Here is a 19529-nt window from a genome sequence, read left to right on the forward strand (position 1 = left end):
TGTCGCCTGTCTGGTCCCGACTTCCTCCCCTTCCTCAGCTCTCAGCATCTCTGGCTTTCAGGTTGGGGAACAAAAAGGAGAAAAACAGTGAGTGAGACGGAGAGGATTGAAAGCCACACATTAAACTGTGCTGATGTGGTTAATGGTCCCTCTGCATGCTGTAATTCCACCATTGCACGGCTTTTTGAATAAAAGTGTGGGGGGGAAATCACGCTGCAAATGAAAACGCCTCACTCAGAGTACAGGAAATGAAATGTTTTTTTTATTTAGCTGCTAATATTCTTTCATTACAGCATTAGATTTGAACCTCAGCAGTTCTCATCCGAGGTAAACACTCCACTCTTGGGAAAGGAAGAGAGAGAGAGAGAGAGAGAGAGAGAGAGAGAAATCTCTCAAATCTGGAGAACTACATATTCCTGTAGTTACCATGGCAACGCAGTCATGGCAACCTTGCTAGCATTTTTCTGTCTGCGATGATGGCTGTCTTTCTTTGTCTCTCTCTCTCTCTCTCTCTCTCTCTCTCACTGTAACTCTCACTCTCTTCAAAATTATTACAGATTTTCCTGCAGGGATGCTGCTAAAATATGACTGCACAGACACATATGCATTACACACACACACACACACACACACACTTTCCTGTTTACAGAACTGCCATGGTCTCTGCTTTTATGCACATGTAATATATCATTCCTCATCTCTTATCCCTTCTCTGAACTGTATCTCAGACTGTCCCTTTTCTCTGTCTCTTTTTTCTCTCTATCCTTTTGTGCTCCCTTCATTTTGCTCTCCATCTACGCCACTGATTAACAACCCTGTACCTGCAGATCTACCTCCCTACAGAATCCACTTTCAGTCCACTACATTAGCGGTTGGATCAGAGCTGGAACTGAATTCTGGAGGTTCCGGGTTCAGGATCGCATCCTAATCCACTTCTTCTTCACAGTCTGCTTCTTCTTCCTCCTCCTCTTCCTCCTCTTCCAGGGTGCTGTTCCTCATACGGCCACAGAGAGGCGCCAGTCGGCCATCCGGCATCACCGCCATCGGCTGAATGATCTTATCCCTGAGAAACACACGCAGAGAAGGAACAGGTAAAGGAAAGGAAGAGAGGAATGCTTAAACTCAAACACACACAGAGTTAAAGGTGAGAACAAGGTGTGTGATCTGAGCATTACGCACTGCTAGTTAATAGATAATCATATCAACAGAGTAAACATGGCTTAAGACTGTTTTAAAGGTGCGGTCAGTAACACCTGCATGCCAGCTGTCTTGTCACTTTCCAAATGCAGATAAGGCTAAAGAGGCTTATGTGCGGTTTTACGAGCCATGTGATTGACAGGTGAGTAGAACCGCCTTCTTGTCCTGATTGGTTGCATATTGATGGTCCGATTCGTACACTGTTTATAGTCTAGAGGAAGCAGAATGGTTTCTGCTCTTGGCCTCTTTGTGTTTTTTTCTCAGTCAGTTTTTGTAACAGGTTGAATTTACGCACGTGAACATCTTTAACATCTCTTCTGCACGTGTCGTACAGATGCAGTAATCACGTTCTGGCTCTATGAGGTTTTTTAAAGGTGTTCATGCTGCTGCTTCAACAAGGAACTGAATTTATTTTTTTTATTTGTCAAGCATTTAATAACGCTCACCTGTTTAACAAAAATTGAAATATTCCTTGTTAATGAAATACATTACAGAGTGCATTGAATAGATTATGATATCCTCTTTCCCTCTCCATTGTACTTGAGAAGTATTACAGTAGAAGGATCTGCTGCATGGTGCATCTGACTTTCAAGGCCAGACTGTTGCACTGGCGTCAAAGTGTAGAACAAAACAGACACCTGGCTGTCTTTGTCATTAACAGAGACAGTTTTTTTAAATGGGTTCCCTGGAAAACAAATATAACATTCAGAAAACTCAGTGTGTGTGGTGTATTTGTTCATGTGTGTTGTATATAATTAAGCAAGTTTTAGACTGCAGAACAAATGTAGTGAAGTGTCAGTACACAGTTATCTCAGAGTCTTTAAACAAGGAACTGAAAGTTGAGTAGCTGCAGTGATGGAAGCAACCATGTGGTATTTGATCCAATCACACACAGGGGGAGGTCTCAGAGTAAAAGAGGTGGAGCCTGAGCTACAGCTGAAGAGATTTTGTTTGATGCTTACAGCCGCTTTAAAAATTCCTCATGATCCTAAGATATGTTTTTTTTAAAGGAAAAATAGGAAATGTAACCTACACACAGGCTCCGCCCACACGTATATAGATATTTTTAAAAGTGTAATTTTTACGTCTACATCAACAGAAACACTCCTTCCATACGAAAAATCAAAAATGATTTAATAACGCTCACATGAGCACGCCAGCCCAGAATGTATCGATATTACTTCGTAAACTATTGCGTAAAATGCCTCAGTAATAACGCAGAGCTGCGCAATGAGCGATAGAGAAGAAAAAATGCGGAAAAACACAAAAACGGCCAAATGTTGGAGAAGGGTCTGGGTGCAGATCTCATCTGTAAGACCTAATTCTCCCATGGATTCCTCTCTGAGGTCCCAGAAAAGAGATGCTGTTGTTACTGTTATCGCCATCTAGTGTGCTGGAGAGGAACTGGAACTGTGAATTAAGCTTCATCTGTGCAGGAATGTTATATAATGTTTCTTGGTTATTTTTGTTATTTTTGGAGTGTGATAACTATAGTAACATGACAAAAATGACAACCAGGAGGACTCATGATGATGATGATGAAGAACTAATGCTTAAGGTTCCACTGGAATACAGCGTGTTCTCCCGGGTCTGATCCTAAATCTGGGTTCTCAGTGCAGTTTGCGGCGCTGATCAGGGTGTAATAATCAAACAAAGTGTAATGTGATGTCGCTGTTTTCAAAAAATGTTCCTGTCCATGTGGAAATAAACAGTGGAAATTGAGTTTTGAAATTTCTTCACGTTGGAGGGAAAGTTTCATGTTCAGAGCACCGTTTTTGTGTCGACGGCAGACCAAGAAATACTGCATTCCCAAAAATGTCCAAATACTGTAGATGGGGCCTCAAACACAAACACACACACACACACACACACACACACCTGGAGAGTCTGTTGAACATGGCGACGAGACGCACAGCTTCGGCCTCCTTCTCCTCCTCACTCATCCCCTCCATGGGGTCGGGCTGCGGCTCCTCCACTCGACCCGTCACCAGGTTGATCCTGTCTCTGGCCTGTCGGTATTCCTCCGTGTCCGAGTCCGAGTCGCTGGAGTACTGAGACTGAGGCGTCGAGCTGCGACCGCTCAGGAGACCTCGAGCTGCTAACAAACCTGCTGCATTGCCGTAACCGGTGTACTTCACGAACCGGCCCACTGACACACACACACACACACACACACACACGGTTATTATTCATAGAGACACTCACTCAGTGTCCATTTTATCACTTCCACCTCTCACACCGATCACTTTGTGAGTGTATAAAAAAATATTGGCACCCCTCACTGAACCCCAGCCATGACTGCGCAGATTTGTTTTGTCGTGTAAATCAGTAGCAGACTTTTTTGTCAGATTTTTTATTGTCATTGATCGATGGACTCAGTGACTCAGTCGTCTGCTGATATGCCTCTCACGGCCATTTCTGTTCCTTTCCATCAGCCAGAGGAAAAAAAACCCTGCTCCCTATTTGTAACATGCTGTAATTTAATGTATTTATTTCACAGCTTCATGTGGTGATTGTAGCTCAGAACGCTACAGAATCCCACCACCACACGCATCAACAATCAACAACCTGATCTCAGGTTCAGAACTACTTTTATTAGCCAGATAAATGAATTAATGCATTAACTAGCTAACTAGTTCATCATACATTTGACTTACATGTTGTTTAATATTATTTTTTGTCCAAATGTATTAGAAGTTTGGATCAAAACTGGACGAGCACAGACCGGTTCGCTAGTGAATTTTTATATTATCAAGTGTTCCTAGCTTCCTAAAAGGTTTTTAGTTTGGAACCATTTCTAGGGAAATAGAAAAAGCTTCTGTTGTAATGATTATTCAAGAGGGACAACCGAATGTTCTCCAACAGACCATGACAAAGTGCTAAAGATGTGCTTCTCAGTTTGGGTTTTGCAAAATTCCCACAGTTTCGTCATGTATAGCTTTGAATTCCACTATGAAATTTATAGAGTATTTATACCTACTATTTTATTGAAACTGCTCTGCTGTTGATGTGATGCAATATATTTTGAATGTACAGTGTAACTGTAGTGTAAACGCCTGTGAGTCCATAATTTACTTCCTGGAACATTTTTTACACTTGAACGGGTCCCTGACTGACTGAAAAAGGTTTGAGACTCCTCGAACTAGAAGCAGAAGTGTGTGAGTTTGATGTTAACGTGGAAACTGACGTTATATTACTGCTTCAGGAAAAGAAGAATTACGATGAAATGATGATTTAAAGAGAAATGGTTTATATGAAATTAAAATACATCCCTGTACTGATGCGCACTATGAAGTGAGAGGTGATAAGAAATACAACCTTATGTACATACACGCTGATCTATTTTATTGTTTCTATTATTATTTCTATTTATATCTTATATTATTAAACTACTTCTGATATTTATGGAAATTCTTTTTTTCTTTGATGTTGCTCTTGTGCTGTTTTGAAAGCTTGAATTTACCCTATGGGGATCAATAAAGGTACATCTTATCTCATCTTATCTTATCTCATCTCATCTTATCTTATGATGAGGGGAAATGTGATATATGTTGCAGTATGAATATGAGAAATATATGTTTCACACACACACACACACAGATATATATATATATATATATTTATAAAGGGAGGCGTCAGTTCTGTGTGACTGTAGGAACAGGACAGAAATTCTACACTGTGATTAGTTTAATAAATGGAATTGTTTTGGATTATAAATTTCATCTTTCTACTGCTAGACCTTCTAAATGACTCCAAATGGCTGACGTTAAAGCTCTTCCTGTATGTGTGAGTTTCTGTACCGTTTTCTTTGCAGAGCACAAACAGCAGCTCAGCGGCGCAGTGTTTCAGCTCCGTGTCCACGTGCGTCATCAGTCTCACCAGTTTGTTACGGATCGTGTCTCCTTGCTCGGGCCTCAGCGCCACGTCCCTCAGCGGCGGCAGAATCTGACCAATCACAGCACAGAAAGATCAGACGACTCAGACCTCAACTCATGTCAACGTTATACAATGTGTTTTATGATTAAACTCCTTCAGGGTAAATTCTTTTAGTGTGCAGATGATGTGAAATGTATGATATGAATAATGATTACTGTAGCATTGTTCCTTTCTAAAAATGAACCACATGGGGAAATTTGTGTTAGTGTTGAATTTATGCAAATGACGTAGTGACTCTGTTGCATTATTAACCAATCAGAACTAATCAGACCCATAAGCACATGCGCCATTACTGCATCATAAAATATAAGAGCCAATCAGGATCCAGTATGCAAATACAGTCTAAAAAAAACCTGTTTACAAGGGAACAGGGGGCGGGGCATGTGGGTTAGGGAGCTTTTCCAATTTCCATATTGATGGAATCTGGGCTTTTTTTTATGGGGATCAAAGTGTAGAAATATTTTTTGCCTTTTCTTTTATTTAATGACATGAGTGTGTATGAAAACACCACACAAGCAAGCAAGTGCTCAATATAGATACTCAGTATAGATACTATACAGTAGATACTAATATGGAACTGTATAGAACACACACGCAGTCAGTGAGGTAAAGAGCTTGGTATGCGTAAAGTTTTGGCACCTGCTGTCTGAGATAGTGTCGTGTTTCTCTGTGCGCCCTACAGCTCTCAGTCAGGAGATTCAGCACCGGAGTCAGTCTCTCCTTCAGCTTATGACCCTTTAATACACACACACACACACACACACACACATGTCAGGTACACAAGTACACACTTGCTAAACTATAGACATGAGATTTCTGAGGGACAGAGATAGCTGAGAGGTTACAGTTATGACCGAATGGTTGAAAATATCTGGGTTTTAAATGAATAAAAGGTAAATCAGGGAGTTTTTCCTCACCACCGTCCCCTCTGGCTTGCTCATTATGGATAAATTTACATATTTACAGTTTATTTTGGTTTAATTTAATTTAAATGTGTTTATTTCTGTAAAGCTGCTTTGAAGTGTCATACAAATAAAAGTGAATTGAATTGAATTATATAAATATATATATATATAAATGTATAATAAATATAACAAAACAAGGATTTTTAGAAATTTCCCATCTTCTAACACTGATTCTTAAAACCTGTCCATCTACAGTACAGTCCAAAGGTTTGTCTTTTACCAAAGTTTCATTTGTTAGTTTTTTAATAAACCACTACAGCTCTCTCTCTCTCTCTCTCTCACACTCTCTCTCTCACTCTCTCTCTCTCTCTCTCACTCTGTCCAGTCTCTTCTCCATAAACAGTAGCAGCGAGTGGACACAGTCCATGTTGACGCCCCCCGATTCCCTCGATCCCTCAGAGAGACGAGCTGAGAGCAGGACGTCCAGACACTGCAGAGGAAGTGCTGACAACACATTCACCGTCTGTCTGCGGGGGTCAGATTTCAGAGACAGTAAAAAGGTCAAAGGTCAACCAAAAGGTCATGGATTATCTGCTTCTATCAGGTTTAGTGAACTGGGTCTAAATTTAATTCTCACAGTACAGTACAGAGCAGCAGATATTACAGGTGATGATTAAAGAGACGTTACAGGTGATGATTAGAGAGACGTTACAGGTGATGATTACAGAGACGTTACAGGTGACGATTACAGAGACGTTACAGGTGACGATTAGAGAGACGTTACAGATGACGATTACAGAGACGTTACAGGTGACGATTACAGAGACGTTACAGGTGATGATTAGAGAGATATTACAGGTGATGATTAGAGAGACGTTACAGGTGATGATTACAGAGACGTTACAGGTGACGATTACAGAGACGTTACAGGTGACGATTAGAGAGACGTTACAGGTGACGATTACAGAGACGTTACAGGTGATGATTAAAGAGACGTTACAGGTGATGATTAGAGAGATATTACAGGTGATGATTAGAGAGACGTTACAGATGATGATTACAGAGACGTTACAGATGATGATTAAAGAGACGTTACAGGTGATGATTAGAGAGATATTACAGGTGATGATTAAAGAGACGTTACAGGTGATGATTAGAGAGACGTTACAGATGATGATTACAGAGACATTACAGATGATGATTAAAGAGACGTTACAGGTGATGATTAGAGAGATATTACAGGTGATGATTAGAGAGACGTTACAGATGATGATTACAGAGACGTTACAGGTGACGATTAGAGAGACGTTACAGATGATGATTACAGAGACGTTACAGATGATGATTAAAGAGACGTTACAGGTGATGATTAGAGAGATATTACAGGTGATGATTAAAGAGACGTTACAGATGATGATTACAGAGACGTTACAGATGATGATTAAAGAGACGTTACAGGTGATGATTAGAGAGACGTTACAGGTGATGATTAAAGAGACGTTACAGGTGATGATTAGAGAGACATTACAGATGATGATTAAAGAGACGTTACAGGTGATGATTAAAGAGACGTTACAGGTGATGATTAGAGAGATATTACAGGTGATGATTAAAGAGACGTTACAGATGATGATTAGAGAGATATTACAGGTGATGATTAAAGAGACGTTACAGGTGATGATTAGAGAGACGTTACAGGTGATGATTACAGAGACGTTACAGGTGACGATTACAGAGACGTTACAGGTGACGATTAGAGAGACGTTACAGGCGACGATTAGAGAGACGTTACAGGCGACGATTAAAGAGACGTTACAGGCGATGATTAGAGAGACATTACAGGTGACGATTAAAGAGACATTACAGGTGACGATTAAAGAGACGTTACAGGCGACGATTAAAGAGACGTTACAGGTGACGATTAGAGAGACGTTACAGGTGACGATTAGAGAGACGTTACAGGTGACGATTAGAGAGACATTACAGGTGACGATTACAGAGACGTTACAGGTGACGATTAGAGAGACGTTACAGGTGACGATTAAAGAGACGTTACAGGTGACGATTAGAGAGACGTTACAGGTGACGATTAAAGAGACGTTACAGGTGACGATTACAGAGACGTTACAGGTGACGATTACAGAGACGTTACAGGTGACGATTACAGAGACGTTACAGGTGACGATTAGAGAGACGTTACAGGTGACGATTAAAGAGACGTTACAGGTGACGATTAGAGAGACGTTACAGGTGACGATTAAAGAGACGTTACAGGTGACGATTACAGAGACGTTACAGGTGACGATTAGAGAGACGTTACAGGTGACGATTAAAGAGACGTTACAGGTGACGATTAGAGAGACGTTACAGGTGACGATTAGAGAGACGTTACAGGTGACGATTAGAGAGACGTTACAGGTGATGATTAGAGAGATATTACAGGTGATGATTAGAGAGACGTTACAGATGATGATTACAGAGACGTTACAGATGATGATTAGAGAGACGTTACAGATGACGATTACAGAGACGTTACAGATGATGATTAAAGAGACGTTACAGGTGATGATTAGAGAGACGTTACAGGTGATGATTAGAGAGACGTTACAGGTGATGATTAAAGAGACGTTACAGGTGATGATTAGAGAGATATTACAGGTGATGATTAGAGAGACGTTACAGATGATGATTACAGAGACGTTACAGGTGACGATTAGAGAGACGTTACAGGTGATGATTAGAGAGACGTTACAGGTGATGATTAAAGAGACGTTACAGGTGATGATTAGAGAGATATTACAGGTGATGATTAGAGAGACGTTACAGATGACGATTACAGAGACGTTACAGGTGACGATTAGAGAGACGTTACAGATGACGATTACAGAGACGTTACAGATGATGATTAAAGAGACGTTACAGATGATGATTAAAGAGACGTTACAGGTGATGATTAGAGAGATGTTACAGGTGATGATTAAAGAGACGTTACAGGTGATGATTAGAGAGACGTTACAGATGATGATTAAAGAGACGTTACAGATGATGATTAAAGAGACGTTACAGGTGATGATTAGAGAGATATTACAGGTGATGATTAAAGAGACGTTACAGGTGATGATTAGAGAGACGTTACAGATGATGATTACAGAGACGTTACAGATGATGATTAAAGAGACGTTACAGGTGATGATTAGAGAGATATTACAGGTGATGATTAGAGAGACGTTACAGATGATGATTACAGAGACGTTACAGATGATGATTAAAGAGACGTTACAGGTGATGATTAGAGAGATATTACAGGTGATGATTAGAGAGACGTTACAGATGATGATTACAGAGACGTTACAGGTGACGATTAGAGAGACGTTACAGATGATGATTACAGAGACGTTACAGATGATGATTAAAGAGACGTTACAGGTGATGATTAGAGAGACATTACAGGTGATGATTAAAGAGACGTTACAGGTGATGATTAGAGAGACGTTACAGATGATGATTACAGAGACGTTACAGATGATGATTAAAGAGACGTTACAGGTGATGATTAGAGAGATATTACAGGTGATGATTAAAGAGACGTTACAGGTGATGATTAGAGAGACGTTACAGATGATGATTACAGAGACGTTACAGATGATGATTAAAGAGACGTTACAGGTGATGATTAGAGAGATATTACAGGTGATGATTAAAGAGACGTTACAGGTGATGATTAGAGAGATATTACAGATGATGATTAAAGAGACGTTACAGGTGATGATTAGAGAGATATTACAGGTGATGATTAGAGAGACGTTACAGATGATGATTACAGAGACGTTACAGATGATGATTAAAGAGACGTTACAGGTGATGATTAGAGAGACGTTACAGGTGATGATTAAAGAGACGTTACAGATGATGATTACAGAGACGTTACAGATGATGATTAAAGAGACGTTACAGGTGATGATTAAAGAGACGTTACAGGTGATGATTAGAGAGACGTTACAGATGATGATTACAGAGACGTTACAGATGATGATTAAAGAGACGTTACAGGTGATGATTAGAGAGATATTACAGGTGATGATTAGAGAGACGTTACAGATGATGATTACAGAGACGTTACAGGTGACGATTAAAGAGACGTTACAGGTGATGATTAGAGAGACGTTACAGGTGATGATTAAAGAGACGTTAGAGATGATGATTAAAGAGACGTTACAGATGATGATTACAGAGACAGGTAGTGTACTGTATATTGGTTCACTATAAACTATGACATATGTTAGAGTATATTAGGTAATATTCTCTAATGTCTCTTTAATAATGAATAATTACTGAAGGGGAGTTCAGTTAAAGTTCCAACATTCTCTTGAATCTTCATTAGAGAACTTCAGCCAAGTACATGGCTGTATATTGTATTATCTGTGTGTGTTTCTCACCCCTGTAGTTCCTCGGTCAGTTCTTCCCCTTGGCAGGGGAGCAGCAGGCAGTGGCGCAGTACAGCAGCTAGGCGGCGATACAGAGCTGCATCCTCCTGAGGGTGTAAACAGGGAGACGTGAGGCTTAGTGTGTAATTAACTGCTTCTTACCGACTGCAGTGGAAAGTGGACTTATCAGAGTGTACGGATTTCTGTGAGTAATCTGCTGGACCTCATCAGGCTGCTGTGTGTGTGAGCTGTACGTGACGTTAAACAGGACTTTCAGGATCTCGATGGCGCGCTGAGACACCTCCTTACAGACAGGGGGCGACTCCGCTTCCCAGGCCACCACCTCGTACACGTCAGACCACTGAACTTCTAAACACTGCTCCAGAGCGGCCGTCAGCATGGACACGCCGCGCTCCTGCAGGAAGCAGACACAGGAAGTGTCAGAGGAAGTGCAGGATAAAACAGAGTAATGCATTCACGTCTCTCTCGAGGTGTTTACCTGCTGCAGCTGTCGTCTGAGTTCAGGCCTTAAAGCCGTCAACAGGAACAGCAGCCGCAGCTCATAAAACTGACCACTGGGGGGCGACGCAGAGTGAATGCCATCCTTCAGCTTTTCAGAGAGACCTGGAAGGAGTCTGGAGGAAAAAAGTGGAAAAAGGAGTGCAAAAGACAGACAAGACCAAGAGCAAAGGATACACACATGCTTTTATTTTCATTTATTTTCTATTTCTTATTTTAATTACATCACTGTTGAATTCTGGATTGTGATTGGTCAGAAGGTGTTAATTAATATTCTGCAAAGCTGAAAAATGAAAATGTTTTCATGAAGAATGTGCAAGAACCTTATCATGACCTGCTGTGTGTGTGTGTGTGTGTGTGTGTGTGTGTGTGTGCACCACACTGTCTGACCTCAGTGCACTGGCCCTCTCTTGCGCCCTCTGGCTGTTGTAGATGACATTACAGAGAGTCTTCATAGCTTCTTTCCTCCACACCTCTCCATCATCACACCACTCACTCCTCTCCTCATCTTCCTCCTCTCTGGCATCCCTCTTTCCTCTCGCCAACACTCCGTGGATGCCGTCGCTTCTTTCCATCTCCGTGATGTCCTCGCTCACACAGCATGGGGTGTGTGAGGGGGCGGAGCTTACGTGAGGAGCTGCATCAGAGAAGTGGACATGGAAGTCCATGTTGCTGACAGGATTTGACTCGACGTTGTCCACTTTCTCTTCTCCTCTCTCTTTATCCTCCTCCTCATCGTCACGGTGAGAAAGAGGCGGGGTTTTGATGCCACCCAGGCAGGCGAGGGTGAGGATGGCGGAGTCAGTGATGAAGGGCGCGAGTGCATGGCGGTCACGGGAGAGAATACGCAGCGTACGCAAACACACACTGAGAACGCCGGGCTGGAGACGAGTCCTGACGAACTGGAGCAGAGCTTCAGCCAACCGCTGAGAGATAGAGAGAGAAACAGAGAGAGACAGAGAGAGAGAGAGAGAGACAGAGAGAGACAGAGAGAGAGAGAGAAAGAGAGACAGACACTCACTGATTTTACTAACTGATGATGTAAAGCTCCAGACTGGACAGACGAGGCCCCTGATTGGTCGGTCAAAGCCTCGCCTTGGGCAGAAAGCCGCGTGTTAGACAGAAATGTGAGTAAATTCAGGAACATTAAAGTTTGAATGTAAAATTAATGGAACTGAGGATATTGTTTATTAGATACATTACAATCTTTTATCTAACATTTTCTTTAATCTCATAATCACATAATCATTTACGTCAAGTTCATGCTTCAGTTAGAGTTAGCTAGTCAGCTGAGTTAGCTAATGAACCTACCTTAATGGAAAAAAATTTTTATTGTTATTTGTAGCTAGCTAATTTCAGCTAGGTTTATTCCTAAAGGTTTAGATGGAATGATTTAGTTGTGGGTTTTTATGAAATTTTGATATATTATTTAATTTCAGTTTAAGAGTTTTAGATTTTGCTAACTATACAAAATATGTTAACCCTAGCTAATTATATTATGTAAGATCAAGTCTAATTATATTTAAATTAGGCCCCGCCCCTTTTTTGACTTAGGAGCTGTGTGTGTGAGATGAGTTTATAACTCACTCTGCGCAAGACGAGGTCTGGATCCTCACCGTCTTCATCTCCTGAGCCGAAGTCTGAGTCCGAGCCGGGAACGTAGTCTCTCACTTTATTCCTGCGGAACTGACGAGAGGGAGAGAGAGAGAGAGAGAGAGAGAGAGAGAGAGAGTATGATGGATTAAAGTGCTGTTAAACCATAGCTCAGGTTTTCTTCTGCTGAAAATAATCAATTTCTCTTTCTCATGTTTCACACTCCATGAATCTCCCTCTTTTTCTCTCTTTTTCTTTTCATTCTCTCTCTCTCTCTCTCTCTCTCTCTCTCGGGGACTCCATGGTGTCAGTATTTTTACCTCCTCGAGCTCTCGTTGCTGTCCTCAGGTCCATGTGAGCGTAATGAGAGAGACAGAGACAGTGATTAATACCATTAATACTGAGTGAACTACACTTTAAGGGTTCTTTAAGGGTTCTTTAAGGGTTCATGCCATAATTACGGGTTCTTAGCTTTCAGAAAAAAGGTTCCACTTGGAGGACTTTCTGATTGGGAAATACTCTGGTGTAGAGTGAGAACCAGACCTAGAACCATTAAGGGTTCTCCTAGAGAGATAACTGAAGAAACCTTAAAGTGCTACATTTTTAAAGATTTTCTTTTAAGATTAAAAAAGTTATTTCATTATTTATGTATTTATTTATTCAGTCAGTTATTGGTGTTGATGTTGATGTTTACTCCTCATTATAATCAGTGTTTGATATTTCAGAAACATTTTATTTGTAGAATTTTGAAAGCATCTTCCCTTTACAGATTTTTCAAAACTTGTCAAACTTCTCAAAGACTTTTACCCAAAGTGCTGTAAAGTCATATTTCCTGCTCCGCTTATTTTGTGATTTTTTTAAATTTAATTTCCTCATGTTTAGATTACTCACGTGATTAGCTGTAAAGTGACTTTGGGTCTTTAAAAGGAAGCTCAGTGTACAGGAACTAAACGCTTTAAATAATCAGTATGTTATTAAATAGAGACAGACTGAGATAAGTGAAGGTGCTGGTACATTAATAGCTGTGTTAATCCTGCAGTGCTCTGAGATTAAGGACACACACACACACACACACACACACCTACCTTTCTCCTCTCTCTTTCCTCCACATTAAAAAAGAAACACTGTGCAAACTGTAAAGAAAATAAACAGAACATAAAGCAAAAATTCACAATTATATTAATTACAAGAACTCAAAGTTCCACCACAGTGCAGCTCACTGAGGGAGAAACTCATTAACACCCCTCAGATTTTTATGTCATGCTGTTGGCATGGAAACAGGTTTTATCAAAAATAATAAAAAAAAGGTAGTACTTTTTTAAAAATGATATTCACACCCTCTAATTCTGCACAGGAGTGAAACTCGTCCTGCAGGCCACATGGAAATAAACTCCAATCATCACACAGTGTCGCATCTGTGCTGCGTTTCATTCGTCTTGTTTGCATTATTATTTTCTTGCTACTATAGTAAAAACATTGTCCTGCCTCGGTGTTGTAGTCGTCCAGCTGCATCAGGACGCTGTTCTGGTCTCCCTGCGTGATGCACCGGATGATCTTCTCCATATCCACAGCCATGACGGACGTCTCTTACAGCAAAACAAAGCGTCACATCAAATAAAGCTTCAGCCTTCAGCATGAGTTAAAACAATATATCATCTTTTACTCACCTGTTACACTTCCTTACCTGGACCAGTGTGTGTGTGTGTGTGTGTGTGTGTGTGTGTGTGTGTGTGTGTGTGTGTGTATTACTCTATCCTTTGTAGTAATCTGAGCATGGTGGATTTAGCTGCTCATTTTCCTAATCTAATCTCCACCCTGTCTCCTCTCTGTCTTTCATAACACACACGGCATTATTACACTTTGCATGGATCATTTGCATGAGTCAGAGTGTAATCACAAATCTGGAGCTTAACAACATCATTTAAATCAACTTTATAAAGATTTAAGCATGTACACTACGTCTCACAGGATATTAAACATCAGACACTGAACATGTCCCGACTGATCGAAATGAAATCCATTTCTCACAGAACTATAGCGCAGTGTTACAGAATGAAATGATGTTAGTGTGATATGAAATTGTCCTTTACTGTACACAGAACACAGTATTACTGTTTATTCTTCAGCATGAGTATGACATATCCACGCAGTACAGTGCAGCAGGACAATATTTTTCCAACAATATTTCATTTCATCACAGCAACAGCAGCTAAAGCTACAGGAGATGACATCAGCCCCTGTACTGCAGTGTTAAAGGAGCAGTTCAGTGAAATATAAAATGTCCAGAATGTTCTAAATGTTCAGTAGTCCATCAGCTGAGACAGAAAAATTACCCATAATAATACCTCTAGTCTCCATCAGTGAACAGTAGATAAGTTCAACAAAATAAACTTCATGTGAAAATTCAATTCAATTCAATTTTATTTGTATAGCGCTTTTAACAGTGGACATTGTCACAAAGCAGCTTTACAGAAATAAATACATTCAGGATATAAATTGTAAATGTATGAATTTATCCCTAATGAGGAAGTCAGAGGTGACGGTGGTGAGAAAAAACTCCCTGAGACGATATGAGGAGCCTTGAGAGGAACCAGAATCAAAAGGGAACCCATCCTCATCTGGGTGACACGGATAGTGCGATTATAAATCATTCCCTTCTATAACTGTGTACTACATGGACAAATAGTGTGATTGTGCAACCAGGAAATTCATTACAGTTTTCACAAGAAGTCTGTTTGTTGAACTTATCCACTGTCCACTGAGACCTGAGTGCAAAGCTGTTAGTGGGAATCGCAGTCCAAAGCCATCTCCACGGTCCCCAAGTGGCACCATCCCCAGCAACCCCACTGATCTTCAGGCCGTCCATGTGGAGCCCCAGCAGCAGCGAGCGATGTCCAACCGATGAGAACTCCAAGCAGAAGTAGCTCGACAAAAACTGTGATGAATTTACTGGTTACACAACTGCACTATTTGTCCATGTAGTACACAGTTATAGAAGGGAATGATTTATAATCGCACTATCGGGTCTCACCCAGATGAGGATGGTTCCCTTTTGAGTCTGGTTCCTCTCAAGGTTCCTCATATCATCTCAGGGAGATTTTCCTCACCACCGTCACCTCTGACTTCCTCATTAGGGATAAATTTATAAGTTTACTATTTATATCCTGAATGTAATTATTTATTTCTGTAAAGATGCTTTATGGTGACAATGTCCATTGTTAAAAGCTCTACACAAATAAAATTGAATTGAATTGAAATGAAGTGGAGTTACTGTTACCCCCTACAGTTGATTATTTTCCTCTAACAGCACATCTCCATGGGTTTTATGTTTAGAAATGTCTCAGTAATTCAGTAGTTAGTAGTTTAGTAGTTTAATCTGCATCTTGTTGACTCTGGCTCTGTGTTAGAGCGAATCTTCTGACCCGAGTGACCCTCAGACTGTACAATCAGCACTAAATTAAAGGAGAAAGGAAACAACAGAGAGACACAGAGATGATCTGTGCTCCTGGTTCTCCTGCACTGTGAGACTGAAATGATGATGGAGAGGGATGATGATGGAGGGATGAAAAGGTTCGGAGCGGTTCGACTAGGTTTAATAATGGGGGTAATTAATTAGAGCGAGAGAGAGAGAGCAGATCAGGGTAATCACTGAGACACTGAATCACCAGCACTCAGTGTACGGGATAAATTACAGGCAGGTTTATAGATACAGCTCAGAGAGAGAGAGAGAGAGAGAGAGAGAGAGAGAGAGAGAGAGAGAGAGAGAGAGGATGATGGGGAAAACTAGTGGTTTTTATGATGAAGAGCTCAGAGGCATCTCCACCGTCCTCATCGCTCAGATCCGATACCAACAGTAGGAGCAAACAGAAGAAGTAAGTTTAGCTTTAATTTATTTAATTAATATTATATTAATTTCATTAAATCTGACCTTTAGATGACCCTTTTAATAATAGCATATTTAATTTAAATTTTTTTGTTCTTTCTGTATCCTCAACAAGTGTCAATGTCACAGTGAGTGTCTCAGTGCACCTGATGAAGTGTGTATTCGGTCCTTTGCCCTCTGTGTGTGTGTGTGTGTGTGTATCGTGTACTACAGGATGCTGAGTGTGAGATTGCTCCTGCTCTCGTTCTGCTCCGTCTCTCTGCTGAGTCCTGGCGCTGCTTTCGGGAAACACAGGCTGTGTGGCGTCCAGCTGGTGGAGGCTCTGCTGCTCGTCTGTGGGGATAAAGGCCTGTTCTACCAGCCGGGGAGACGAGGACGAGACGAGGACATCCGTAAGTGTGTGTGTGTGCGTGTGTGTTGTGATGTTTATTTTACTGGTTAAAAAAGACTTGTTCTTTAAAAGCTAAAGCTGAGAGTTTTGTGACTGTGGAGGGATCGAGCAGAAGAACTAAAGAAGAATTTAGTTATGAGATAAAATAAATTAAGATAAATTAAGACTAAAAAGATAACTTTATTGATCTCAAAGGATTTTTTTTTTTGCCAACTTGCTCAAGATAACTGAAGAGACAAATAACTGAAAAGATAAAAAGAAATTATGGTAGAAAAATTTAGATACACTATAGACACTCTATAGATACACTACAGATACACTATAGATACACATAGATATGCTATAGACACTCTATAGATACACTATAGATACACTATAGACACTCTATAGATACGCTATAGATACACTATAGATACGCTATAAACACTCTATAGATACGCTATAAACACTCTATAGATACGCTATAGATACTCTATAGATACACTATAGATACACTATAGACACTCTATAGATACACTATAGATACACTATAGACACTCTATAGATACACTATAGATACACTATAGATACACTATAGACACTCTATAGATACACTATAGATACACTATAGACACTATATAGATATGCTATAGATACACTATAGATACGCTATAAACACTCTATAGATACGCTATAGATACACTATAGATACGCTATAAACACTCTATAGATACGCTATAGATACTCTATAGATACACTACAGATACACTATAGATACACATAGATATGCTATAGACACTCTATAGATACACTATAGATACACTATAGACACTCTATAGATACGCTATAGATACACTATAGATACGCTATAAACACTCTATAGATACGCTATAAACACTCTATAGATACGCTATAGATACTCTATAGATACACTATAGATACACTATAGACACTCTATAGATACGCTATAGATACACTATAGATACACTACAGATACGCTATAGACACTCTATAGATACACTATAGATACACTATAGACACTCTATAGATACACTATAGATATGCTATAGACACTCTATAGATACACTATAGATACACTATAGACACTCTATAGATACACTATAGATACTCTATAGACACTCTATAGATACACTATAGACACTCTATAGATACACTATAGATACACTATAGACACTCTATAGATACACTATAGACACTCTATAGATACACTACAGATACACTATAGACACTATAGATAAACTACAGATATGCTATAGACACTCTATAGATACACTATAGATACACTATAGACACTATAGATAAACTACAGATATGCTATAGACACTCTATAGATACGCTATAGACACTCTATAGATACGCTATAGATACTCTATAGATACGCTATAGACACTCTATAGATACACTATAGATACACTATAGACACTCTATAGATACACTATAGATACTCTATAGACACTCTATAGATACACTATAGACACTCTATAGATACACTATAGATACACTATAGACACTCTATAGATACACTATAGATACGCTATAAACACTCTATAGATACACTATAGACACTCTATAGATACACTACAGATACACTATAGACACTATAGATAAACTACAGATATGCTATAGACACTCTATAGATACGCTATAGACACTCTATAGATACGCTATAGACACTCTATAGATACGCTATAGATACTCTATAGATACGCTATAGACACTCTATAGATACGCTATAGACACTCTATAGATACGCTATAGATACTCTATAGATACGCTATAGACACTCTATAGATACGATATAGACAAGCTTTATTTAATTTCCTCACAAATGTTTCATCCTGAAATTATATTAAGATGAAGATCAGGACTAAGTGGAACATCACTGCTAGTTTTTGTTCTTCAGCCCGTTTGGCTTGTTAACTCAGGTTCTGTGTGGATTCTGGTTCTTTTCAGTGACTCACAACAATAAGAGTCAACTCAATGACCTTTTTTTCTCTGAATGTTTACAATATTTTGGTTGTTCTCCTTTGCCTAATGGTGGCTGAAATTATTTCATTAAATCTGAAATAAGTCTAATTAAGTCTAATTAGCAGAACAACATACCACATACTATTTGTAAAATAACATCAGTAAAATTAACTATTTAAAAATGGGATTTTCATTTCAGCATTTTAATTACATTGTAAGAATAACTGTATTGCCCATATCAACAAAATAAAATAAAAGATAGACGAAATAAAACTCATATAGCTCGATTCGGAGTTGCGTAAAAGAGCCGACTTGTTGTCGAGCGACACATCGGTAATTGAGTGATTGTGTGCACATGCTCGTACAGGTGTGATGATGACGGACGGCGCCGTTTCCCGCCAGGTGATGCGGAAGGAGGAGTCTTCTGTTTCCGGGGTGATAAAGAGGGGGATTGTGGAGCAGTGCTGTCATTTCTCCTGCGATTACTACGATCTGGAAAACTACTGCAACATATAAACACACTCAGAGGTTAAAGTTCATGCAGGATGCTCAACTCACTAAACATTCTCATAAACTCAATATAACAGCTACAGTGTCACAAATAAAGCCAATAAACTCACTCTGATCGTTCATTAATTACCTGTGAGTCATTTATCTTTTTATTCTTCCCAGAATTTCTCACAGAATTAATAAAGTGCAAAGCAACATCTTTA

At 39.8% G+C, this 19529-nt stretch overlaps 2 protein-coding genes across 2 annotated transcripts; one reads left to right on the forward strand and one right to left on the reverse strand.

Moving 5' to 3' along the window:
* Positions 1 to 32: 32 nt before the first annotated feature.
* Positions 33 to 15086, reverse strand: si:ch211-195b15.7 (synembryn-A). Its single transcript, XM_053239278.1, has 13 exons — positions 14060 to 15086; positions 13660 to 13707; positions 12895 to 12912; positions 12569 to 12667; positions 11372 to 11907; positions 10962 to 11097; positions 10686 to 10877; positions 10475 to 10569; positions 6415 to 6565; positions 5773 to 5868; positions 4998 to 5142; positions 3076 to 3346; positions 33 to 1063 (listed from the first exon to the last, which is right to left on the reverse strand). The coding sequence occupies exons 1-13, from the start codon at positions 14147 to 14149 to the stop codon at positions 925 to 927; spliced, it is 2016 nt and encodes a 671-aa protein (XP_053095253.1). The 5' UTR covers positions 14150 to 15086; the 3' UTR covers positions 33 to 924.
* Positions 15087 to 16321: 1235 nt separating this feature from the next.
* On the forward strand, positions 16322 to 19424 carry LOC113525002 (insulin). The gene is made up of 3 exons (XM_026911416.3): positions 16322 to 16446; positions 16671 to 16849; positions 19184 to 19424. Exons 1-3 carry the CDS (start codon positions 16370 to 16372, stop codon positions 19330 to 19332), a joined length of 405 nt encoding a protein of 134 aa, XP_026767217.3. The 5' UTR covers positions 16322 to 16369; the 3' UTR covers positions 19333 to 19424.
* The last annotated feature ends 105 nt before the right edge of the window (positions 19425 to 19529 follow it).

This window comes from Pangasianodon hypophthalmus, chromosome 13, assembly GCF_027358585.1.
Source record: "Pangasianodon hypophthalmus isolate fPanHyp1 chromosome 13, fPanHyp1.pri, whole genome shotgun sequence".
Lineage (NCBI taxonomy): Eukaryota > Metazoa > Chordata > Actinopteri > Siluriformes > Pangasiidae > Pangasianodon > Pangasianodon hypophthalmus.

What these genes read in the sequence shown, in the direction of transcription:
- si:ch211-195b15.7 (XM_053239278.1), bottom strand. Translation starts at nt 14,149, where the DNA reads ATGGCTGTGGATATGGAGAAGATCATCCGGTGCATCACGCAGGGAGAC. An exon ending in CAGACCTCGTCTTGCGCAGA is followed by an intron (nt 11,908 to 12,568) that starts GTGAGTTATAAA and finishes TCTATCTCTCAG; the next exon opens with CGGTTGGCTGAAGCTCTGCT. An exon ending in CTGACCGAGGAACTACAGGG is followed by an intron (nt 6,566 to 10,474) that starts GTGAGAAACACA and finishes TGACCCCCGCAG; the next exon opens with ACAGACGGTGAATGTGTTGT.
- LOC113525002 (XM_026911416.3), top strand. Translation starts at nt 16,370, where the DNA reads ATGATGAAGAGCTCAGAGGCATCTCCACCGTCCTCATCGCTCAGATCC. An exon ending in AGTAGGAGCAAACAGAAGAA is followed by an intron (nt 16,447 to 16,670) that starts GTAAGTTTAGCT and finishes CGTGTACTACAG; the next exon opens with GATGCTGAGTGTGAGATTGC. An exon ending in AGGACGAGACGAGGACATCC is followed by an intron (nt 16,850 to 19,183) that starts GTAAGTGTGTGT and finishes ATGCTCGTACAG; the next exon opens with GTGTGATGATGACGGACGGC.